Below are 26,027 nucleotides of genomic sequence, written 5' to 3'. Positions count from 1 at the left end.
ACATCATATGGTAAATTTGATTTGGAAAGTTCATAGTACAAACTGTTCTCATTATAGTTTTTTTCTTTTGATTTGGATAACTTGCTGAATTTTTTTCTTTTTTATTGTAATAACTTCCTTTGTAGCAAATGGTTAGGTCTTACTAGTACTGTGTACTGAGGTGCTGTATTTTTATATGAACTGTAGTCTCAGGTCAGGCATACAACAGTGGACTCATGCTGGATGCTCTGTGCATGATGTAACTTAATCTTCTATCTTATGGGAGTCTGTGTTGTGTGACTTGCCCTGTTTTGTTAATTCAGTCATCTTTTTATTATAAATCAAGCATTTCTTTGCATATTTCTTAGAATCTTTTTTATCTTGCTCATACTGTTTTTGTCTTCTACTAACTTTTAAAAAATGCGTAATTTTTTTTTTGTCCTTATTGAGTTGATTAAAGCAGGGAAGGCTGACCAGATTAGACAGAATGCATGTTTTCCTCAGTTTTTGAACAGTATTCCCCAATCTGTTACAAGTTTTTAAAAACACCAATGAGGTTTTTCACAGTGTTTATCTGCCTTTGTGCAAAGATTGTTTTTTATTTATTCATTCAGATCTATCCCACAGATAAGTGATGAATGCCCATTGTGTGCTGTATGCATTGCAGGGGCCTGGCTAGAGATGCACTAATAAACAAAATAGACAAAATACTTACCTAATACAACAGCAGAGAATACACAATATGTTAAAGGAATCTTAAGGAGAGAAAAACTGCTTTAAGAGGCAGTTTATATTGTCTTTTTTATATATATATATATATTTTATATAACTAAAATCTAGTTATAAAATTGTCCTTTTGCTGTTTTGGGCCTTAGAAGGAGATGCATAATATTTTAAAATTATTCAGTATTTTTCTGTTTAATTTTATATATGATTTATGTTTGAAATGAAAACCATCTAATTAGTAGTAAAGCAAATGGTGTTTGGAACTGAAATATAGGTTCCTACAGATAAATGAAGACTAATTGAATCAATAAACTGAATCTATTGTTTTTCCATTTTCCAGCTTTTGAAAACATTCTTCAGTTATTATTGAACGATTTGTAGAGTATATTTGATAATTATGAACTTAGTGTTAGCTTTTCTAAAAATTTGATTTCTCAGCAGTTATTTTAACATGTATATAATCTCCAGTATTTATGGAGGTTAATTTATGTTAAGGCTTTTAAGACCTATTTATAAGTACAGATACTTAATTACATTCTTGCTTTGTACTCTTAATTCCACTTTTCTACATTATAATGTTTAGTGTAAATATACCTCAGTAATCTGTAAAGTCTTTCTAATTAAAAGATTTTAAAGTATTAAAATAAATGTTCATGTGAAGATACATTCTTTGACTACAAATTACTGAGGTTAATTTTTTCTGCAGGATTTTCAGAATATCACTACTTCATCATCACAGCTCATGCTAACAGTTACTTTCTATATTCATTGGGAAGTACTTGTATTTCTAATTTGCATGTAAGTTGTATTTGAAAAACTCATGTATGGAGTTATTTTTCAATTTATGTGTCTGTGAGAAATTTGTGAGAGAACTTTAGTAACACAGACTTAATAATAGCATATGTGTGCTAGGAGTAGTGCTGAGTCTTATATGCACTATCTCTTTAATCTTCATGTAGCTTTCTGAGATAGATACTGTACACATTTTATACATATCTTTGCCTTAGTTTCTTAATGATTATACATATAAATAGTGAAGCTAGAATTCAATTTTAGGTCTGTTTGAATCCAGGCCCCAAGTTAGCAGTTGCATCCACCAGTGATGAGTGTATTGCAAGTTGGTGTTAAGATTGCATCCTTAAACCTCCTTTTATGGAAATAACTTTGCAAGCTTGTATTTAATTTATAAATAAAATAAAACTTTATTGAGGTATACTTCATGGCATAAAATTCACCCTTTTTCAGTGTACAATTCATTGATTTTAGTAACTTTACTGAGTGCTGCAGCTGTTAACATAAGTCAGTTTTAGAACATTTTCATCCCTCCAGTAAGATCCCTTATATCCATTTACATTTAATCCCCATCTCCAACCCTAGGTAATCACTAATCTACTTTCTTTCTCCATATATTTTTCTTTAATGGCATGTAAATAAATCATACAAAATGTGGTATCCTATTTCTGGCTTCTTTTACTTACCATAAAGTGAAAGTGAAAGTGAAGTCCCTCAGTCGTGTCCCACTCTTTGGGACCCCATGGACTAACCCTATCAGGCTCCTCCGTCCATGGGATTCTCCAGGCTTGCGTCTGCCTGCAATGCGGGAGACCCAGGTTCAATCCCTGGGTCGGGAGGATCCCCTGGAGAAGGCAGTGGCAACCCACTCCAGCACTCTTGCCTGGAGAATCCCAGGGATGGAGGAGCCTGACTGTTTGTGGCTCAGACGGTAAAGCGTCTACCTGCAATGTGGGAGACCCGGATTCGATCCCTGGGTTGGGAGGATCCCCTGGAGAAGGAAATGGCAACCCACTCCAGTACTCTTAGCTGGAAAATCCCAAGGATGGAGGAGCCTGGTGGGCTACAGTCCACGGGGTCCCAAAGAGTCAGACACTACTGAGCGACTTCACTTTCTTTCTTTCTTTCCTTACCATAATGTTTTTAAAGATTATCCTTGACACACAGCATGTGTTAGCAACTAACTTATCTCTTATTCTACATCTCTGTGTGACTTTCTTTACCTGAGTAAAATGTAGTCAGACTTACAAATAACTATCCTTGCTATTATCCAGAGATATTTAAATTCCAGAATTGGATGAGGAGTTTCACAGCCTTGTTACAATTGCTGCTGTTAACTGTAATGTTCTAAGAGTGTCCTTTGTGTCATTAGCCTCTTCTTTGATCTTAAATAGACATTAACCTTTGCCATAATTTTTGGGAAATTATAAAGGTGGGGATGGTGTTTGGACTCCTTCTTGCTCTGTGATTATTGGTATTAAAACTCACAAATATAGAATTTAATCTGTATCAGACTTGTCAATCTCAGGGAGATGAATAGCTGGTAGTGGGTCATTTTCCTTCCTTTTTTTTTTTAATTGGGGCTTCTCTGATAGCTCAGTTGGTAAAGACACCCTGGTTTGATTCCTGGGTCAAGAAGATCTGCTGGAGAAGGGATAGGCTACCCACTCTAGTATTCTTGGGCTTCCCTTTTTTTTTTTTTTTTACTAGATATAGGTAAGTTAACTCACTTTGAAAATGCCTGGTCTTGTCATTATATATCATTTTTGCATCTTGACTGGTTTTGCTTTTCACATCTGCATTTATACCCACCCCAAGAACATATAGTTGACTTTCAATAAATGCTAATTAAAATGAGCCAAACTAGAATTTAATTAATTTTATAAGTATTTAAAAATCAGTTGTCCTTTGAAGAGGATGGAGAAAAAACAGGTGTGTTCAGTCTCATTAATGTTTAAGGAAGAGAAGGCAGGCAAACTACCTAAACTCAGTTTCCTTTTTTGTTCATCTTTAATTTTTTTAATAAGTGAAGCTGTGATATTCTAAAGCAATATTCTTTTAGAGTCTAGCATCTAAAGAGAAATATAAGTCAAATGTATCATTCTTTAATATCTTCAGTTTTTATTGACTCTGATAAATGCAAGCATTCACGTATGAGTACTCTTGGCGTTTCTCTCTTTAGATATTAGTCTTTTTTTTTTTTTTTTTAAGTTTCATGATTTTCTTTTAACTCATTTTGGGAAGAATAATGTTTGGTGAATGCTTAATTTTTAATAATTTATTTCTCAAAGTATTCTTGTTTTATTCTCATAAACTTCCTGTAACTTAAAAAATTACAGAAATACTTAGGGGTCTGGTTATACCAAAAAATACTGTGTAACCATAGCAAGTTTTCATAGTTTTTTTAGAGCTATGTAGAATGTGATTTATAAACTTCTCTTTAATGGTTTATAATATGAATTATACCAGTATTTTCAGTAACATTTTCATTTTAAAATTAGACTGTAATTTAAATGCAACAAAGTTCAACATTTAGATGACAACAATTTAGTGATTTTCTACAGATAACTGTAGTCATGTAGCCACCAGCAAAATGAAGTTATGGAACCTTTCTATCACCCCTTCCAAAATCTCTCTTCTGTTCAGTCCCTTTTTCTTCCCCCTGGAGTTTGTCAGCTTTTGATGAGGGGCAGCTAGCTCATAGTAAAGGTGTGGCCTATTTAGATTCCCTTCTTGTAGGGGAAACTGGCTGGCAGCTTGTTAGCTTGCAGCCACTGTTTCTTGCTCTGCTGTTCATCCTTCACTCAAACCTGTCAGGGGACTGGTTCTCTTCACTAGGGCTTCTGGGTTTCTCTAGCTCAAAAGGCTGCCAGAGACTGAGGCAAATAGCATTTTCAGTTACATAATAAAGGATTTTGTAGCTAGATTTTATATACACACTTTCATGTATCTCCATTTGATTTCATTGAGCATTTTTTGCTTAGGTTTATGTTTTAAAAAGATAGTTTACAAAGAGTAATAAAAATAGGAAAAGAGAAATGTGATTTTAATGTGAAATATCATGGGACTCTAATGTATTTTGTGACAATAAGCATAGTAGTTTAACTCTGAAAAAAGATTAACTTCAATTAAAATAATTGTTTTACTGTTGTTCTGCATATTTGACTTAATTAGATGAATGTATTTACAGCCTTATATTTCAAGTTGAAATTTTTACCTAAATTGCATTTGAAGTAAGTTTGTTCATATCAGAAAGAATAGTGATACTATATAAATCCATATAAGTTTATTTTTATTTTTATTTCTTTTGGAGTGTTGAAAAATAATAGAAGTGAATCTAGGCTTTATTTTGATTAAAGATGTTTTCCTCCTAAATATGTCATTATTCATCTGTAAATTTGTCTTGATTGAATGATTTTTAAATAACATTTATGTTTTAAATTTTTAAATAATATCTCAATTGGCTTTATATGGATAATAGTGCAGAATCTTAAATTTAACAGTTAATACAATTGATTCTGAGCATGTTTTCATCTGATGTTTTCTTTGTATCTTTCTTAGTACTGTTACTAGGGGCTTCCCTGGTGGCTCAGATGGTAAAGAATCTGCAGTGTGGGAGACCTGGGTTCAATCCCTGGGTCTGAAAGATCCCCTGGAGAAGGAAGTGGCAACCTACTCCAGTATTCTTGCCTGGACAATCCAATGGACAGAGGAGCCAGGTGCAGGCTACAGTCCATGGGGTCGCAAAGAGTCGGACATGACTGAGCGACTAACACTTCACCTTCTAGTACAAATACTAACTTGTAAAATCTTTGTTTATCTTGATTTGGGTTTTAGTTTGGTTACTTTCAACACTTTGCCAAATTGTAGGTATAAAAGATTCAATTCAGTTCAGTTCAGTTCAGTCACTCAATCATGTCTGACTCTTTGCGACCCCATGAATTGCAGCATGCCAGGCCTCCCTGTCCATCACCAACTCCCGGAGTTCACTCAGACTCACGTCCATCGAGGCGGTGATGCCATCCAGCCATCTCATCCTCTGTCGTCCCCTTCTCCTCCTGCCCCCAGTCCCTCCCAGCATCAGAGTCTTTTCCAGTGAGTCAACTCTTCGCATGAGGTGGCCAAAGTACTGGACTTTCAGCTTTAGCATCATTCCTTCCAAAGAACTCCCAGGGTTGATCTCCTTCAGAATGGACTGGTTGGATCTCCTTGCAGTCCAAGGGACTCTCAAGAGTCTTCTCCAATACCACAATTCAAAAGCATCAGTTCTTCGGTGTTCAGCTTTCTTCACAGTCCAACTCTCACATCCATACATGACCACAGGAAAAACCATAGCCTTGACTAGATGGACCTTTGTTGGCAAAGTAATGTCTCTGCTTTTGAATATGCTATCTAGGTTGGTCATAACTTTTATTCCAAGGAGTAAGCGTCTTTTAATTTGTTAGCATACAGTGTCCTTATTAAAAGAGAAATATCTTGGTTAGAAAGCACTACATTTAGTCTAAAGGTTTTTCTTATTTATTTTTTTTTTAGTAATTGCCTCTAAATTACTTTCTTGTGTTTGGTGATTTAATCTTATTTAATACACTGCTGCTGCTAAGTCGCTTCAGTCGTGTCCGACTCTGTGCGACCCCATAGATGGCAGCCTACCAGGCTCCCCTTTCCTTGGATTCTCCAGGCAAGAACACTGGAGTGGGTTGCCATTTCCTTCTCCAATGCATGAAAGTGAAAAGTGAAAGTGAAGTCGCTCAGTTGTGTCCAACTCTTCGAGACCCCATGGACTGCAGCCCACCAGGCTCCTCCGCCCATGGGATTTTCCAGGCAAGAGCACTAACTTCAAATATAGGAACAAATAGTCATTGGAGGTCCCTGTGTTCAAAAGATCATACAGTGCATAGTTTGTCGTAGAAGAAAATCTCTAAGAACAGCATCATAATACTCTTGTATAACATTTTGACTTAATTCCACTGCATACAGTGATTTCTTTGAACCTCACAACTGACATTTGAAATAAACAAGTCAGTTATTTTTACCTCTTTTAATAACCTCTTTTTCAGAAAACTAAGATAATGGCATCTGGTCCCATCACTTCATGGGAAATAGATGGGGAAACAGTGGAAACAGTGTCAGACTTTATTTTTTTGGGCTCCAAAATCACTGCAGATGGTGATTGCAGCCATGAAATTAAAAGACGCTTACTCCTTGGAAGGAAAGTTATGACCAACCTAGATAGCATATTAAAAAGCAGAGATATTACCTTGCCAACAAAGGTCCGTTTAGTGAAGGCTATGGTTTTTCCAGTAGTCACGTGAGAGTTGGACTGTGAAAAAAGCTGAGCGCCGAAGAATTGATGCTTTTGAATTGTGGTGTTGGAGAAGACTCTTGAGAGTCCCTTGGACTGCAAGGCTATCCAACCAGTCCATCCTAAAGGAGGTCCGTCCTGGGTGTTCATTGGAAGGACTGATGCTGAGGCTGAAACTCCAATACTTTGGCCACCTCATATGAAGAGTTGACTCGTTGGAAAAGACCCTAATGCTGGGAGGGATCGGGGGCAGGAGGAGAAGGGGACGACAGAGGATGAGATGGCTGGATGGCATCACCGACTCGATGGACATGAGTCTGGGTGAACTCTGGGAGTTGGTGATGGACAGGGAGTCCTGGCGTGCTGCGATTCATGGGGTCGCAAAGAGTCGGACACAACTGAGCAACTGAACTGACTGACTTTTATAGATATGGAAACGGACGGTTAGGAAAGATGATGCAGTGGATTGAGAGAGATGAAATCTGCCATATCTAGAAATGCACTTGTTCTAGATGTTTAGTTCTAGGTCTAGTTTAGTGTTGGTGATGGAGCCATTAATAGTAGTTGGTAATAACGAGTTTTTGATAATGGCTTTGATTATATTCATTATAATTTATAACTCTAAAAATATTTCCAGTTTCCTAGATGAATCTGTTACTACTCAGCGCTTTTTAAGTTTCAGCTGCTTTTTTTAAAAAAATTTTTTACTTATATGCTGTAATGAGTCTTAGTTGCAGCATGTGTGGTCTAGTTCCTCAACCAGGGATCGAACCTAGGCCTGCCACATTGAGTGTGCAGAGTCTTTGCCACTGGACCACCAGGGAAGTCCCATTCAGTTCCTTTAAAAATATTTTTTTGATACCTGTCAAGTGCGAACTGTTGTGTTTTAGGCCTTTGAGTCCCAATATGAGTAACATACAGGTCTTTGCATTTTCTTTCTTGATTCTCTAAGTACTTAGAGAGGAGTTCTTAGTCCTTGGTGGCTCAGATGGTAAAGAATCTACCTGCAGTGCATTAGACCTGGGTTCGATCCCTGGGTTGGTAAGATCCCCTAGAGAAGGAAATGGCTACCCACTCCAGTATTCTTGCCTGGAGAATTCCATGGACAGAGGAGCCCAGCAGGCTATAGTCCATGAGGTCACAAAGAGTCAGACACAACTGAGTGACCTTCACTCACTCTCAGTTACCAGCTAATACATAGATCTAAAGCCAAATTTTTGTAATTTGATTTTGGAAGAAAGTTCTATTTATGTTGTTTTCCTGCCTGAAACACTTTACTTCTCATAGCTTTTATTGTAAAGATTAGAACATTTAAAACTTTCAATGATATCCTCTATTGTCTGGCCCCTTCTTAACTGTCTGGATTCATCTGAGTATCTTCCTCTCCATCCCTTCCCAACTCCTTGCCTTTTTCAGTGTCGTTTTTTTTAAAGCCAGGTCTTTCACCATACTGTCTCAGTAGACAGTAGCCTAAATAATTTTTACTCACTCCTCAGATACTGACTCAACTGATACTTTCTCTGGATCATATCCCCCTATTATATTTTTTAACAGATTATTTTTCCTGCTTTGCATTGTACTTTTCATAGGAGTGATTTTTACAGTTTTCTTTTTTGGGTGATTATTTAATAGCGTTTTCCCTTTTTACATTAAGTTCAGTAAGGACTGTCTCTTTTTCTATGGAGGTCATTAATCTTCAAAACCTTGAAACTGTGGAAAATATAAGTAAATACTTATTGACATGCAGTTGCTAATTTCTTCAGCCATTTTAGTGGTTTTTGATTTTTTGATCAAGATTTTAGTTTGTATGCTTTTTTCTGATGACCAAATTTGTATCCTTTTTGCTTACATAATATATGTAAAATGTGCTCTTGGCCAGAGCAAAAACCAATGACTTTAATTACTGAAATTAAACTAAAATTTTAGTGATTTTTTTCTTATCAGAATTCTCAAAATAATATTTGAAAGTTTTTAATTACGTATATAAGATATATCGCATGAACACACTTCTTTTTTTTCCTAAGTAAACATTTTTGCTTAAGTATGTGAACTGTCTATATTGAATTAACTTGTGTGAGAGATAATGAGATTATTGAAGAAACAACATTTTGCTCTCTTGTATTTTGTTGGTTTGCTACAACCTGTAGTTCATTGTAAGATTTTGAACTTTATATGTTACAATAAGGCATTCATTAATTTTTAATTTTAGTGATGGACAACTTTTATTTCTCATTTTCTCTGTCCATATGTCATCTAATATTTAAGTTCCAAATATCATTTCAAAAATTTGGAAAATGGTAAAATGTTCTCATATCTCAATAGAATATAATTTGTATTTTGCAGGTATGTGAAATGGTCAAATGGTGGTAATTAAATAAATATAGCAGTTAATATTGTAGGAATATTGATAAAGTGATACACTGGCTAATGAATGTAAATCTTGATTCAAACAACAGAATGTCAAGTATGCATTAAAAACACCAATGTGGAAGAGTATGTAGTTATGTAGAAAAATCTTGATCGCTGAGATATGTTGCTTAGTCATAAAAAGCAGGCTTATATATATATATATGTATATATAAGACATATATATATGTATATCTTCATTAAAATTATAAATATGTCTATGAATCATAAAATAAAGAGACAGAGGCATGTAGGTCTGTTTGCTGAATTCATAAAAAGTGGTTATTGTGGGGAGTGGAGTGGGAAGGAGGAGGAAAGAGGGGCTTTAACCTTTCATTTTACCTACCATTTAGGTAAAGAAGTTTTTTCTCATCTATGAGTGTTGATATATTGTGTAAGTTAAAGAGTCATTGTGTGCAGAATGAAATACAAATTTCTAAGCTTTTTAAACTGCTTTCATTTCTCAGTTGAATTAGTGAGTTTTGTACTCATTTTATTTTGGAAAAAGTGATCTAATCTTATTTTACTGTACAGGATATGAGTAATAACAAAAATACATTTTTGGAACCAATTTGTAGGTTCAGACCTTGCATTTGGGGACTCTGTATAAATCTTTAGATCCAGCTGTTGCTGAGGATATTCTTGCAGTTGCGTGAGGTGTGTTGATTTTAAAAGAATGGATGATTGTCCTGAAGTGTACGTATGGCAAAAATTTTATAGTATTGCTATGAATGTGAATGGATTGTTTAATTCCTTTGCATGAGTAGTTAAAGCCACTTCCATGTTTTTTATTTAAAATTTTGGAGGAAGAATTTTCTTTACAGAAATGTCAGATTGGTCCAAAAATTTTATCAGCTCTGTATTGTAATTTGCCAGCAAATGATACAGACAGAATCTTTTAAAGTGTTTGTTAATTAGGGCATATTCATTTTCAGTCTTTGCTACTGCACAATCAAGACCTACTTGTTTCTTTTTCCTTAAATTTGTCCTGGAGTTTGTCCAAGTTGAGTTTTAATGAATTGTTTATCCCACTAGTTACATTAGGATTTATTTTTCCCTAGAGAGTAATGTTTGAATTGATAGTTCTTAAACCTATTCTGTAAAATGAACATATGTTCTGACTTGGACTTCTAGATATGTGAAATAGGCATTTGTTAAATAAATTATTTTATTTTCACCAACTTAACTGTTAAAATGTAGGTTTAGTGATATTTCAGAAATGTGAAGTAAATCCAGAAGTTGTTAGGTAATTTTAGTATAACTTTTATTGAGCTGTTTTATTTTAAGCAAAGTTTAAATAAATTTGTAGTGGTATAAATCACAAGGAAGGTTATACTTTTATTGTTCATTTTAATTGACATTTTAATGAGCTCCCAAAATAGCTTAAAGTTATATAAAATCTATTGATCTCTTTAAAAAAATAATTGAAGCAAATACAGTATAATGGTATGGTTTGATGAATTGTGTTTGTTGAAATGGATCCATGGATATTTCCTATTTTCTATATTAATCTGTTAGAAATATCTCAAAGTTGAAAAAAATAAAAGAGAAAAAACCCTCTTCATTGATACTGTTACACTAACAGGCACATCCTATATTCTACCATCTGCCAAATCATTTATAAATGGTTTTAGTTCAGATGATACTGGAGTATTTAGCAGAAATATAATAAAATGTAATTTTATTTGCAGTCGGTTACAGCTGGAAAATAAATCACAAAACATTGCCTACGTGTATGCTATAATTTACTTGTTTGTTATTGAATTTTGGCTTTTGTACAAAGTATAAATTCTTTCCTTTGATGTTAAAGTAAGTTGAACCTGAAGGAGAGCATTACCTTCTACCCTTGGGCAGTATTAAAATGTAAATTAATCTTTTTGAATTTGCATATGTTTAAGTTTTTATTCAAATCTGTGTTATCCTTTTGGGAATCATTTTATGTGACATATGATGGCTTGCAAGTTAGAGTACCATATACAGTAGCTGAATTTTTTATGAAATGGTAAAGGCCCACTTGTAAAAAGAATCCTGACTGTAATTTTGCCTTATAAATAATTATTGCTAGAGTTATAAGAACATGGCTCTGGCTACACCATAGGACTTCCTGAATACCACAGAATATCTGGCTAAAGATAGATATTGTTAAGCTAATTATACATATTTATATTGTAGGTTTCCAAATGTGTGTTCTGTTTACTTAGTATCATTACTAGTAAACTGTTGTGTTTTTGTTTTTTTGTTCAAGAATTTTGAACAGAAATTTGAGAACATAGTAGAGAGAGAACCACCACTCAATGGTTATACTGATAATAATAGAAAAGAAAGTGACTTAAATAATGGGCACAGTGTTATAAAACCTAAAGAAACCAGTAAGAATAAATATAAATGTATGAATTAGATACTATTTTCCCCTCCTCCCTCATTGGATCTCTATTATTATTATTAATAATTGTTATTAATAATTAATATTATCAAATTAATATTATTAATATCTCTATTATGTTGCTTGCGTGGTTTAAGGAATGTTTTATTTGGTACATTTTAAAATTTATTAAATTTTTGAAAACTTTTTGGCCCCACCACATGGCATGTGGAATCTTAGTTCCCTGACCAGGGACTGAACCTTCTCCCCTTGCAATGGAAGTGTGGAGCCTTAACCACTGGACTGCCAAACCCTTCAGAACATATCTGTCTCTTTGTTTATTTATTACAATCCTTTGATTTTTTGGCAAAATGTGACCAGGTTTGTCAAGTGAACGCCAAATCCAAGTAGAGCCACATATTACTATTATGTATTTGAGAGTTGTATGGACAGGGTGTAGATGTCTTAATGTTCAGCTGTTTATTTAAATTATGTGACATGCTAATGGAGACAAATACTTTAGGGAGTTTTTTAATTTAAATTGAGATAAAATTCACATAACATAAATTTACTTTTTTAATTATTTTAAACTGTTTGATTCACTGATTTTTACTATATTCACATTGTTGTGCAGTCATCATCACCATCTAACTCCAGGGCATTTTCACAACTCCAACAAAGAAATCCTGACTCTCTGATTCTGGATAGAGAATGCCACATACAACATGTGGCATTTTCTGTCAGTGGCACTGGTGGTAAAGAATCTGTCTGCCAATATAGGAGATGCCAGAGATGCAGTTTCCATCCTGGGTAGGTAAGCTCCCTTGGAGAAGAAAATGGCAACTGATTCCAGTATTCTTGCCCCAAGAATTCCATTGACAGGAGCCTGGCAAGCTACAGTCCATGGGCTTGTAAAGAGTTGGACATGACTGAATGACTGAGCTTTTCTTTTACTTACCATGTTTTCAATGTTTCTCCATGTTGTGGCATGTATCAGTACTTCATTACTTTTTATGGCCAAATACTACTATTGTTTAGGGATATTTTGTTTATTTATCAGTTGTAGCTTTGCATCTTTTCCACTTCTTGTGCTGTGCCTAGTCATTTAGTCATGTCCAACTCTTTGCGACCCCATGGACTATAGCCAGCCAGGCTCCTCTGTCCATGGGGACTCTCCAGGCAAGAATACTGTAATGAATTGCCATGCCCTTCTCAGGGGATCTTCCCAATCCAGGGATTAAACTTAGGTCTCTTGTGTTGCAGGCAGATTCTTTACTGTCTGAGGCACCAGAGAAGCCTACTTCTTGGGTAATAATAATGCTGCTGTGAACATGCATGTATGAACTCTAAGGTGAACAGATTTTCAATTCTGTTGGCTAAATACCTGACAATACAATTGCTGTTTTTACATTTTTGATAAACTGTCAAGTTGTTATACACAGTGGTTGTACTGTTGTATACATCCACTTCAATGTCTGAGAGTTCTAATTCCTCCCCATCCTTGCCTACCCTTGTTATTTTATTTTTTTTCTTTCTTCTTTTATGTCCAACCTAGTGGGTGTGAAGTGGTATCTCTTTGTGTTTTTTTTTTTTTTTTTCCTTTTTGTCTTCTCAATGTGTGGCATGTAGGATCTCAGTTCCCTGACTGAGTATTAAACCCGTACTCCCTGCAATAAAACTGCTTAACCACTGGACCTCCGGGAAGTCCCTCTGTGTGGTATTGATTTTCATTTCCCTAATAATGTTGAACATTTTTTAAGTGCTTATTGGCCATTTGTGTAATTTCTTTAGAGAAATGACTGTCCATTTTTAATTGGCTGTTTATCTTTTTTTGCTGTTGGGTTGTGGGAGTTCTTTGCACATTCCAGATACTAGACCTTCTTAGATATATGATTTGCACATGTTTTCCCCCATTTTGTGTGTTGTGTTTTCAGATTTTGGATATTTTACTTTGATACACATAAGTTTTGAAATTTGATGAAGTCCTCTTTATCTGTTTTCCTTTTATTGCTTTCGCTTTTGATATCGTATTTAAAAATGAATTTGTTCTCTAATCCATGATTGTGATGAATTACACTTCTAGAAGTTTTATGGTTTTAGCTTTTTGATCAATTTTGAGTTAGTTTTGGTATATGGTGGGAAGCAGGGGTCCAGATTCATTCTCGATATTTTGATATTTGATTGTTCTAAAACTATTTGTTAAAAAGACCATTCATTCCCTACTGATTGGTCTTGACCTTTTATCAGAAGTCCATTGATCATAGATGTATGGGTTTATTTGTAGACTTTCAGTATTAGTGCACTGATTTATATGTATATGCATATTTGATTAGTGTACCTTGTAGTAAGTTTTGAAATGTGAGTCTTCCAACTTTGTTTTTCTTTTTCAGGATTGTTTTGGTTATACATGGTTCCTTGTAAATCCATATGAATTTTAGGATTAGTTTAATCATTTATTCAAAATAGATAGGATTTTGATAGGGATCATATAGAATATATTGAGTAATTTGGAGAGTACTATCAGTTAACAGTATTAAATTTTCCAGTCCATAAATGTGAAATGTCTTTTCATTTATTTAGATTTCTTATTTAATTTATTCAACAGTGCTTTGTAGTTTTCATTGTAAAAGTCTTACATTTCTTTAGTAAAATACTTATTCTTAAGTATTTATTCTTTTTGTTACTGTTATGTATGTAATTATTTTAATTTCCTTTTCAGATTGTTCATTTTAAGTGTGTTGTTTAGTCGCTTAGTTGTGTTTGTGACCCCATGAACTATAGCCCACCAGGCTCCTCTATCCATGGAATTTCCCAGGCAGGAATACTGGAGTGGGTTGCCATTTTGTCCTTCAGGGATTTTAAGTGTATATGGGTAGAAAACTTACTTTCTGTATAGTTACCTCGTACCTTGCAATTTAGTTGAACTTGGTTTTAGTTCCAATAGTTGGTGTGTATGGGGATGGTTTTCAATGTATAAGATCATGTCATCTGTGATAGTTTTACTTTTATTTTTACAATCTGAATGCCTTTAAATTTTTTTCTTGCCTAGTTTCGTGGCTGGAACCCTTACTGCAATGTTGAATAGATAGAGTGACAGGTGAAAAATACTTTACTTCTTCCTCATCTTGGAGTGCAAGCTTTCAGACTTTCACCACTGTTATGCTGTTATGTGTTTTTCATAAATGTCCCATATCATGTAGAGGAATTTCTCTTTAGTGTGTTGAATGTTTTATGTTATGAAAGAGTGTTGGATTTTGTCAGATACTTTATTCCTGTGTCGGTTGTGATAGATGTGTTTTCGCCTGTCTTCTTTCTATAAGTATGTATTGCACTGACTTCTTGAGCCATTCTTTTATTTCTGGGATAAGTTTCAGTTGTTATGGCGTATAATGCTTTTAATATTTTTCCAAATTTCATTTACTGGTATTTTACTGAAGTTTTTGCGTTTATGGTCGCAAGGAATATTAGTGTAGTTTTCTTGTCTTTGGCTGTGGCATCAGGGTATTAACTGATGTTATAGAAAAAACTGGGAAGGATTCTCTTTTTCCCCAAAATTTGAAAAGGATAGATACTTTTTTCTTTACATGTTGGTAGAATTCAGGAGTGAAGCCTTTGGTCCTGGATTTTCCTTGGGAGATTTCTACTTCATTTTGAAGGACAGCTAAGTCAGAAATATAATTATTAACTGCCAGTTTTTTCTTTCAGCACTTTGAATATGTTGCCCCACTGCCCTCTGGCCTCCATGGTTTTTTGTGAGGAATGCCTTCAAAGCTCAACCAGGCAGTTTTTAACTCTGCCACTTTTTCTTGTTGTGCAGACCCTGAAAGTCAACCAGAAGTGAGAGCTTAGGGCCTTTCTCTTGTCTTTCATCTGCAGGTGCACAGCCTGAGAATGTGTAGTGAAAGTCTCAGTTATCTCCGACTCTTTGTGACCCCTTGGACTATACAGTCCATGGAATTCTCCAGGCCAGAATACTGCAGTGGGTAGCCATTCCTTTTTCCAGCAGATTTTCCCAACCCAGGAATCGAACCGGGTCTCCTGCATTGTAGGCGGATTCTTTACCAATTGAGCTGTCGGGAAAGCGAGAGCATCTGTATGGCCTTCCTCATTCCCAGAAAGGTGCCTGAGCTTTTCAGTGTGTTTATTCCCCAAAGCATCATTTCCCTGGCTTGCTTTCTAAGATTTTGGCTAGTCTTTTTTTTTTATTTTGGCCTCTTCTGTTATCAGTTATCCCAGGCAGCAAGGACTAGTGCAGTACAATTGCCTGTAAATGTTTTCTACAAATGCCCTTGGGTGGTAGTTTTTGTTTGGGGAGGGTTCTGAATTAAGAGAGAGAAAGCAGGCTCTCTGCATTGATCCTCTAGGTAAGTTACCAGACAGGTCAGAACAACCAACCACAGTTTCTTGTGTAAGATCTTTTTTTGCTTTCTCTTTTACCTGTTACTAGGGATAAGAGCTATTTGCTATCACTGCTGAGCTGGAGGCCAGAGGAGGTAACATAGGTAAATAAAAATACCGCAGAACTTACTGTTCTACTGAAATTGAGTTGTTTAAAATTTTAATTTAATTTTTTTTGATTATGTGATCCCCTGTTTGATACAGGTTTTGTTAGTTTCTCGAGTTCTGAAAAAGTTGATTTTTGACAGTGTTGCCAGCTTTTTTGTTGCTTCAGTTCGTAAATCATCTGCCTGCAATGCGTGAGACCTGGGATTGATTCCTGGGTCAGGAAGATCCCCTGGAGAAGGAAATGGCTACCCACTCCAGTATCTTGCCTGGAGAATCCCATGGACAGAGGAGCTTGACAGGCTAGAGTCCATGGGATCGCAGGAGTCAGACACAACTTAGCGACTAAACCACTACCACCAAACTTTTGGTGTACCTTACTCTACCATTTTTGATGATACCATTTCACTTTTGAAAGTTTTAAAATGCATTTCTCTCTCTCTTTTATTTAAAATGTTTTTAATTGAGATACAATTAATTTACAGTGGTTCAGGTGTACAGCACAATGATTCAGTTGCATATATATATCTATATATATACTTTTTCAGATTTTTTTTCCATTATAGACTATTATAAGGTGTTGAATATAGTTCCCTGTGCTATACAATAGTTCCTTGTTGTTTATCTGTTTTACATATAGAAGTATGTAACCCCAAATTCCCAACTTATCCCTCTTTCCCCTTTGGTAACCATGAGTTTTTTTGTATATCTGTGAGTCTGTTTCTATCTTGTAAATAAGTTTATTTGTATCACTTCTTTAGATTCCATGTGTTAAGTGATATCATATATTTGTCTTTCTTTATCTGACTTAAAAGTGAAGTTTGTATCTGTGAGAAAGTAAGAAATTATCTGATAATTCAGTGTTGAGTCATGGAGTGGAGATAATTTGATATATTGGTAATGCTCATGTCTTACCCTCTCATTTTAAAAATGTTTAACGAAATTAATTCATTTTGATATAGTTTATGATTTCCATAGTCCATTCTTGAAGTATTGCAGTTAGAATTTTTTGAAAAAAAATAATGATACATGTTTCTCAAAGAAACAAGCAAAAGAATACAGATATTTACATAGGGAAAAGATCATGTAAAGTCATCGTCTGTTATCATCCCCCAGGAATAAACATTATCAATAGTTCTATGAAGAATTCTTTCTTTCAACATATAAACAATGCAGACATATTTTTATGTGTGCGTGACCCACCATTTCCTGCTGTTACATGGAATCATAATGCAACTATATATGTTTTTGCCATATTTCAGCATCTCCTTTCAGTAGTTTCATCTCTCTCTCTCTCTTTTTTTTTCCTAACTATGTGAGTATTTTTGTAACAGTTGTTTTGGCTGTGCTGGGTCATGAATTGCTGTGTGGGCTTTTCTCTAGCTGTGGCGAGTAGGGACTGCTCTAGTTGTGGTGCGTAGACTTCATTGCAGCGGCTTCTCCTGTTGAGGAACATAGGCTCTAGGTGCATGGTCTTCAGTAGTTGCAGTTCCTGGGCTCTGGAGCACAGGCTCAATAATTGTGGTGTGTGGGCTTGGTTGCTCCAAGGCACATGGATCTACCCCGACCAGGGATTGAACCCATGTCTCCTCCATTGGCAGATGGATTCTTTATACTACTGAGCCACTAGCGAAACCCTATCTGAGTAGTTTTGCATCAAGTCATTGTATCAAAATTTGTTCAATGATGAAATTTTTTCAGGTTGATCACATCAGATCAGATCAGTCGCTCAGTCGTGTCCGACTTTGCGGCCCCATGAATCGCAGCACGCCAGGCCTCCCTGTCCATCACCAACTCCCGGAGTTCACTCAGACTCACATCCATCGAGTCAGTGATACCATCCATCCATCTCATCCTCTGTCGTCCCCTTCTCCTCCTGCCCCCAATCCCTCCCAGCATCAGAGTCTTTTTCCAATGAGTCAATTCTTCGCATGAGGGGCCCAAAGTACTGAAGTTTCAGCTTTAGCATCATTCCCACCAAAGAAATCCCAGGGCTGATCTCCTTCAGAATGGACTGGTTGGATCTCCTTGCAGTCCAAGGGACTCTCAAGAGTCTTCTCCAACACCACAGTTCAAAAGCATCAATTCTTTGGCGCTCAGCCTTCTTCACAGTCCAACTCTCACATCCATACATGACCACAGGAAAAACCATAGCCTTGACTAGACGGACCTTTGTTGGCAAAGTAATGTCTCTGCTTTTGAATATGCTATCTAGGTTGGTCATAACTTTCCTTCCAAGGAGTAAGCGTCTTTTAATTTCATGGCTGCAGTCACCATCTGCAGTGATTTTGGAGCCCAAAAAAATAAAGTCTGACACTGTTTACACTGTTTCTCCATCTATTTCCCATGAAGTGGTGGGACCAGATGCCATGATCTTAGTTTTCTGAATGTTGAGCTTTAAGCCAACTTTTTCACTCTACACTTTCACTTTCATCAAGAGGCTTTTTAGTTCCTCTTCACTTTCTGCCATAAGGGTGGTGTCATCTGCATATCTGAGGTTATTGATATTTCTCCCAGCAATCTTGATTCCAGCTTGTGTTTCTTCCAGTCCAGCGTTTCTCATGATGTACTCTGCATATAAGTTAAATAAACAGGGTGACAATATACAGCCATGACGAACTCCTTTTCCTATTTGGAACCAGTCTGTTGTTACACGTCCAGTTCTAACTGTTGCTTCCTGACCTGCATACAGATTTCTCAAGAGGCAGATAAGGTGGTCTGGTATTCCCATCTCTTTCAGAATTTTCCACAGTTTATTGTGATCCACACAGTCAAAGGCTTTGGCATATTCAATAAAGCAGAAATAGATGTTTTTCTGGAACTGTTTTTGCTTTTTCGATGATCCAGCGAATGTTGGCAGTTTGATCTCTGGTTCCTCTGCCTTTTCTAAATCCTTCACGGTTCACATATTGCTGAAGCCTGGCTTGGAGAATTTTGAGCGTTACTTTACTAGCATGTGAGATGAGTGCAATTGTGCGGTAGTTTGAGCATTCTTTGGCATTGCCTTTCTTTGGGACTGGAATGAAAACTGACCTTTTCCAGTCCTGTGGCCACTGCTGAGTTTTCCAAATTTGCTGACATATTGAGTGCAGCACTTTCACAGCATCATCTTTCAGGATTTGGAATAGCTCAATTGGAATTCCATCACCTCCACTAGCTTTGCTCGTAGTGATGCTTTCTAAGGCCCACTTGACTTCACATTCCAGGATGTCTGGCTCTAGGTCAGTGATCACACCATCGTGATTATCTGGGTCGTGAAGATCTTTTTTGTACAGTTCTTCTGTGTATTCTTGCCATCTCTTCTTAATATCTTCTGCTTCTGTTAGGTCCATACCATTTCTGTCCTTTAACGAGCCCGTCTTTGCATGAAATGTTCCTTTGGTATCTCTGATTTTCTTGAAGAGATCCCTAGTCTTTCCCATTCTGTTGTTTTCCTCTATTTCTTTGCATTGATCGCTGAAGAAGGCTTTCTTATCTCTTCTTGCTATTCTTTGGAACTTTGCATTCAGATGTTGATATCTTTCCTTTTCTCCTTTGCTTTTTGCTTCTCTTCTTTGCACAGCTATTTGTAAGGCCTCCCCAGACAGCCATTTTGCTTTTTTGCATTTGTTTTCCATGGGGATGGTCTTGATCCCTGTCTCCTGTACAATGTCACGAACGTCATTCCATAGTTCATGAGGCACTCTATCTATCAGATCTAAGCCCTTAAATCTATTTCTCACTTCCACTGTATAATCATAAGGGATTTGATTTAGGTCATACCTGAATGGGCTAGTGGTTTTCCCTGCTTTCTTCAATTTAAGTCTGAATTTGGCAATAAGGAGTCCATGGTCTGAGCCACAGTCAGCTCCTGGCCTTGTTTTTGCTGACTGTATAGAACTTCTCCATCTTTGGCTGCAAGGAATATAATCAATCTGATTTCGGTGTTGACCATCTGGTGATGTCCATGTATAGAGCCTTCTCTTGTGTTGCTGGAAGAGGGTGTTTGTTATGACCAGTGCATTTTCTTGGTAAAACTCTATTAGTCTTTGCCCTGCTTCATTCCGTATTCCAAGGCCAAATTTGCCTGTTACTCCAGGTGTTTCTTGACTTCCTACTTTTGCATTCCAGTCCCCTATCATGCAAAGGACAATTTTTCTGGGTGTTAGTTCTAAAAGGTATTGTAGGTCTTCATAGAACCGTTCAACTTCAGCTTCTTCAGCGTTACTGGTTGGGGCATAGACTTGAAATACTGTCATATTGAATGGTTTGCCTTGGAAACCAACAGAGATTATTCTGTCGTTTTTGAGATTGCATCCAAGTACTGCATTTTGGACTCTTTTGTTGACCATGATGGCCACTCCATTTCTTCTGAGGGATTCCTGCCCGCAGGCTACTGTAAATAAGCTGCTGACACTGTCATTATGTAAATATTATTGCAGACTCATGTGAAAATTCTTTTCAGATAGATTCCTGAAACAATTAGAGGCTGGGAGGCCTTGTTAGTCCGATAGGTTAAAACGATCATTTGTTGTTGGGAGATGCTCAGTCGTATCTGAGTCTTTTGTGACCCATGGACTGTAGCCCACCAGGCTCCTGTCCATTGCATTTTCCAGGCACAAATACTGAAATGGATTGCCATTTCCTTCTCCAGAGGCTCTTCCCCTCAAGGGGTCAAACCCATGTCTTCTGCACTGCAGGCAAATTCTTTACTGCTGAGTCACCAGGGAAGCCTTAAAGTCATATGTTGTCTTAATTTGAATTTCCCTTTTTACTGGTTAGGCTCAAGAATCTTTTCATGTTTATGGATCATTTCTATTTTTACATTCCGTGCGTTTTTTATTTATATCTTTGTACCATTTTTGAATTGAGGTATCTGTTTTTCTTTAATGAATTTATAATTTTTTCTCTTAAAAATGATTCATATTTATTCTTCAGGATTCAACTTAAATACAACAACTGCACTTTTCTCTCAACCATTTTAGTGTATCTCACAGGAACTTGTTTTCAGCATTGTTATAGCATTTGTTTTGTTAAATTCTAATTAGTGGTTTATTATCTCACAACTGGATTCTGAATTTTTTGTGTAAAGATAGTCCCTGTGTCTTCAATTATTAGCAGAGGACATTGTGTCTGTTAAGCTTACAAAGTTGCTCATGACTGAGGGACAAAGCACATAATTAATTTTAACTGTAGTTTCTGTGGTAGATTGGGCAGGGATGATTATGTTGTTTTCATTGTGTAGTCACTAAGTCGTGTCCAACTCTTTGTGACCCCATGGACTGTAGCCTGCCAGGCTCCTCTGTCCTTAGGATTCTACCTGAATCATCTGCCTGAATCACTCTCTAGAAATCTACAGAACTGTCACTTACTTCCTTCTAGTCTGCTGAAGTTTTGCTTGGAATTAAACGTTTCCTTTTAATAAGATCTACACTGTGTGTGTGAAAGTTGCTCAGTCATGTCCGACTCTTTGCGACTGCATCGACTATACAGTCCATGGAATTCTCCAGGCCAGAATGCTGGAGTGGGTAGCCTTTCCCTTCTCCGGGGATCTTCCCAACCCAGGGATCAAACCCAGGTCTCCCGCATTGCAGGTGGATTCTTTACCAGCTGAGCCACAACTACCCACTGTATATGAAATTGCTCCCTCTTCAGTAGTTCCTGTTCCATGCTCTTCTTTTCCTATTTCTGAGGTCATTTGTCTTCTGACTTCCTTAAATCATTTGTTTATGTTTATTGATTGATTTTTAAAATGTTTCCTATCCCCATTAAAATGAGGACACTGGGATTTTATTTTATTGTTCTTTCTTTTGTTCATTGATGTTTTAAAATGGCTAGTACTAACTTGTGGAGAAGGCGATGGCACCCCACTCCAGTACTCTTGCCTGGAGAATCCCATGGATGGAGGAGCCTGGAAGGCTGCAGTCCATGGGGTCGGGAAGAGTTGGACATGACTGAGTGGACTTCACTTTCACTTTTCACTTTCATGCATTGGAGAAGGAAATGGCAACCCACTCCAGGGTTCTTGCCTGGAGAATCCCAGGGACGGGGGAGCCTGGTAGGCTGCCGTCTGTGGGGTCGCACAGAGTCGGACATGACTGAAGTGACTTAGCAGCAGCAGCAGTACTAACTTGCCTCAGTCATGTCCTAGTCTTTGTGACCCCATGGACTGTTGTTCAACAGGCTCCTCTGTCAGTGCGATTCTCCAGGGATGAATACTGGAGTGGATTGCCTTGCTCTTCTTCAGGGGATCTTCCCAACCGAGGGATCAAACCTGTGTCTCTTATGGCTCCTGCATTGTCGGTGGGTTCTTTACCACTAGTGCCACCTGGGATACTTCCTAAGTAGGTAGTGCCTGACTACTGTACATGGGCATTTAATAAATATACGTTGATTTTATAGATTTTTCTAGAGACCAGCTTTACTATGAAGCGTGAATACCAGCTAGGCTTAACGTGAGACCTAAACAGTCAAAGTCATAGTAGCATTGTAGCTCTTTTTGTTTTTTTTACAACCCTAGAACTGCAAAGTAAAAATCCAGTCTTGACTTTGAAGGATATTAGGTTTATTATTAATAGCAAGATGGTTCTTAGCTGCAATACCAATGGATAGAAAAGGAGCCCATTGACTTTAAAGATGACTGAAATTAGAAGCATTTCTGGAAGGGTTCTTCTTTGGTGGTCTTGTGGTTAAGAATCTGTGCTTTCAATGCAAGGGACATGGGTTTGATACCTGGTTGGGAAACTAAGAACCCATATGCTGCACAGCGCAGCCGAAAAACAAATAGAATAGTGTCAGCAGAGACTTCAAAAGAAAAAAAAAAAAAAAGCCTGCCTGGAAAATGTAAAAGTAACCAATTAACATGAGACTGTCAGTGTCTCATCAGTATAGAGTATTGCTTGAAACCCCTTTATAGTCGTACGGTTAAGTGGCCCCCATACACTGGTTGTTTTTACTAGTCTGTAGTGGACAGGTTAGGGAATTTTGTAGAAGGGGAGTTCTGGAAAAGTCCTGGTCCCTCCATGTTACTTTATTAAAATGAATGCCCATAGCACTTTTTTTCTCTATTCGTTCTTTTCTCCAGGAGTATAAATTATGTATATTTTAGGTTATCCTTTTCAGACAGTCATATCAATGTCCTTTTCTAAAATCATTTTATACTTTTGCAAAAGTTGTGTGTGACTTTCTCAATTTCATTTGCTCTGTTCTTCAGTGTATTTTATGTTTTTAATATCTAAATATCTGAGGATTTTACAGATACTTTTAGTAATTTATAGTTTAATTCCAGTATAATCTGCACATATGTTCTGTATGATTTCATTCCTTTAAATTTTATTGAATTTGGCTTAGTAAATGTAAATTGGTGCAGCCTCTGTGGAAAACAGTGTGGAGATTTCTCAAAAAGCTAAAAACAGAACTATCATATGATCCAGTAGTTCAACTCCTGGGTAAATGTTTAAAAAAAATAGAAACACTGATTTGGAAAGATAATGTACTCTAGTGTTCATAAGCAGCATTATTTGCAGTTGCCAAGATATAGAAACAAGTGTCCATCTACAGAGGAATGGATAAAGAAGATGTGGTGTGTGTATATACACACAGTGGAATACTACTCAGCTGTAGAAAAGAATGAAATTTTGCCATTTGCAACAATGTGGATAAACTTGAAAGATATTATGCTAACTGAAATAAGTCAAAGACAAATACTGTATGATATCATTTATATGTGGAATCTAAAAAAAAATACAACAAACTAATGAGTGTAATAAGAAAAAAAAGAAAAAAGAAGCAGACACACAGATACAGAGAACCAAGTAGTGGGTACCAAGGGGAGAAGGGGAGACACAAACAGTGGGATGTAAAATAGGCTCAAGGATGTATTGTGCCACATGAGGAACGTAGCCAATATTTTGTAATAACTGTAAAATGAAAGTAACCTTTCTAAATTGTGCAGAAAGTATATTTAAGAAAAGAGAATAAGGATTTACTACTAGTAAATCCTGTTTTAAGTATTAATTAGTATTATTTTTATTTTTGATGATTGACTTGATTAAAGTATAATGCTCGAGCAGTATATATGTGTATGAATATGTGTGTGGACATTATTCTAGCTTGTATTTTTTATTATTGTTACAGGTTCTGAAATAAAGTTAGTAGAATTGCATTTCTCGTTGATGGAACTCTAATTAAAATAATGTCCCTGGATACCTTTTTGTCTTGCAATTTTATTTCTTTTTTTTTATAAATATCACTTACTATATTGTTTGTTATGCTTTCTGTTTTCTTATGCAGGACCAAAAGATCTCAGATTGCTATAACTGAAGGCATTTTTGAGCTTCCAAATCTTACAGTTCAAGCTACAAGAGCTCAGACACTTCTGCTTCAAGCAATATATCAAAGTTGGTCTCATAGTGGAAATGTCAGCTCTTTAGCAGTTAATGAAGCTTTGATGAATGAAGTTTTCCAGACTGTAGGTAAGAACACCGTCTTCTTGACAGGTCTATGGAAAACTCTTATTAGATGTGACTAATATTTTATCATTCAAATTCATTTGTATAGCATGATCAACTTAAATTGAAGTGTATTTCTGTGAAAGCAGGCATTTATAGTTCCTGTGGAAAATCCAAGATATGAGTTAAGTCATTCATTTTTGTTCTCTGCCATCAACTTGTAGATATATTTTGTACTTGCAAGAGATTATTTTTTACCAAGTCTTTGTTCAAATTCTTGGACAACTTTTGAGGGGATCAGTGTGTATATTTGAAATGATTAAAGTCAATGATAAATATAATATATTTGATTATGCTGGTAGAGTGGAATAAAATTCCTTTTTTTATTTTATTTTAAATTTATTTATTTTTTAACTGAAAGATAATTGCTTTACAGAATTGTGTTGGCTTCTGCCAAACATCAATATGAATCAGTCATAGGTATACATATGTCCCCTCCCTTGTGAACCTCCCTCCCACCTTCCTCCCCATTCCACCCCACTGGGTTGTTACATTACAATATGTAAAATAGATAGCCTGTGGCCATTTGCTGTATGAATCAGGGAACTCAAACCGAGGTGCTGGAAAAAAATTCTTGATTGCAGTATTTTAGCATTTGGTAAGCAAGTTATTTATTTTATTTATGTGAAAAACTTGAGTCTTACACCCTGAATGAATGAACTACTGAAAATTAAAAATTTACTTTGATGCCAGTATTCATCTTATCACTCACTTTATACATAAATAGGAAAAATTTAGAGAAGGCTTGCTTCTTTTACATTTTATCAGCTCAAATAAAGTTACTTTTGTTGGTAACATAAAAGGATGTATTTTTATTAAGTGTAGTTATGCTTAAGATGTTATTGTATACATTATTTATTTATTAAAATAAATTTGGTTTTGTTGTTGTTATACAATGCTTTTTAAGGTTTTAAGGTCAGACCTTACTGTGGGGAGTGTTTTATAAATTCTTAAAAGACACAGTTTAATTAGAGCCTTTTAAAATTTGATATAGCCATTGCCTAATGCAAAGTTTTATGGTTGTTTTTTGTCAGGTTTTTAGGATTCTATAAAGAGATTATAGGACTGATGTTTCATTTGTTTAGAAGTTCTTAGCTTATGAAAGGGCTTTGAATTCTCTAAATCCTCTGAGATAGTGTGCAGATCTTCTTATATGTATATACACCTATACACATCCATATTTATATTCTCTTTTTGATTTGATGCTTTTATTAAATGTAGTGACTCTGTTTCATAGTCTTTTCAATTATATCTATTTTTATCATATTAACATAGTTATAATTGTTTTATCTTCCGTTGGTTTTTGCTGTACTTCTATTTTCATTATTTTACTTAAAACCTATCTATATTTTTATGCTTCAGGTATATGTCTTGGAAATAGCATAGAACTAGATATTTTAGATCAAATTTTATAATCTGCCTTTTTGCTAGTAAATTCATTTATACTTGTGATTGTATTTTTTTGTCT

At 36.0% G+C, this 26,027-nt stretch overlaps 1 protein-coding gene across 39 annotated transcripts in view; it reads left to right on the top strand.

Annotated features, from left to right (window-relative positions):
* VPS13B (vacuolar protein sorting 13 homolog B) overlaps positions 1 to 26,027 on the top strand; it is an 851,071-nt gene that overhangs the window by 152,278 nt on the left and 672,766 nt on the right. For all 39 annotated transcript variants that reach the window (XR_008702388.1, XM_055546536.1, XM_055546537.1 and 36 more), the window contains one exon: positions 24,342 to 24,523. Coding sequence is in view for 38 of the 39 variants with exons in the window: in XM_055546536.1 (XP_055402511.1) it covers positions 24,342 to 24,523 (182 nt within the window). In the remaining variant the exon portion in view is untranslated. The remainder of the gene's footprint in view (positions 1 to 24,341; positions 24,524 to 26,027) is intronic.

This window comes from Bubalus kerabau, chromosome 14, assembly GCF_029407905.1.
Source record: "Bubalus kerabau isolate K-KA32 ecotype Philippines breed swamp buffalo chromosome 14, PCC_UOA_SB_1v2, whole genome shotgun sequence".
NCBI lineage: Eukaryota > Metazoa > Chordata > Mammalia > Artiodactyla > Bovidae > Bubalus > Bubalus kerabau.
This window is presented reverse-complemented; position numbering and strand designations above follow the sequence as displayed.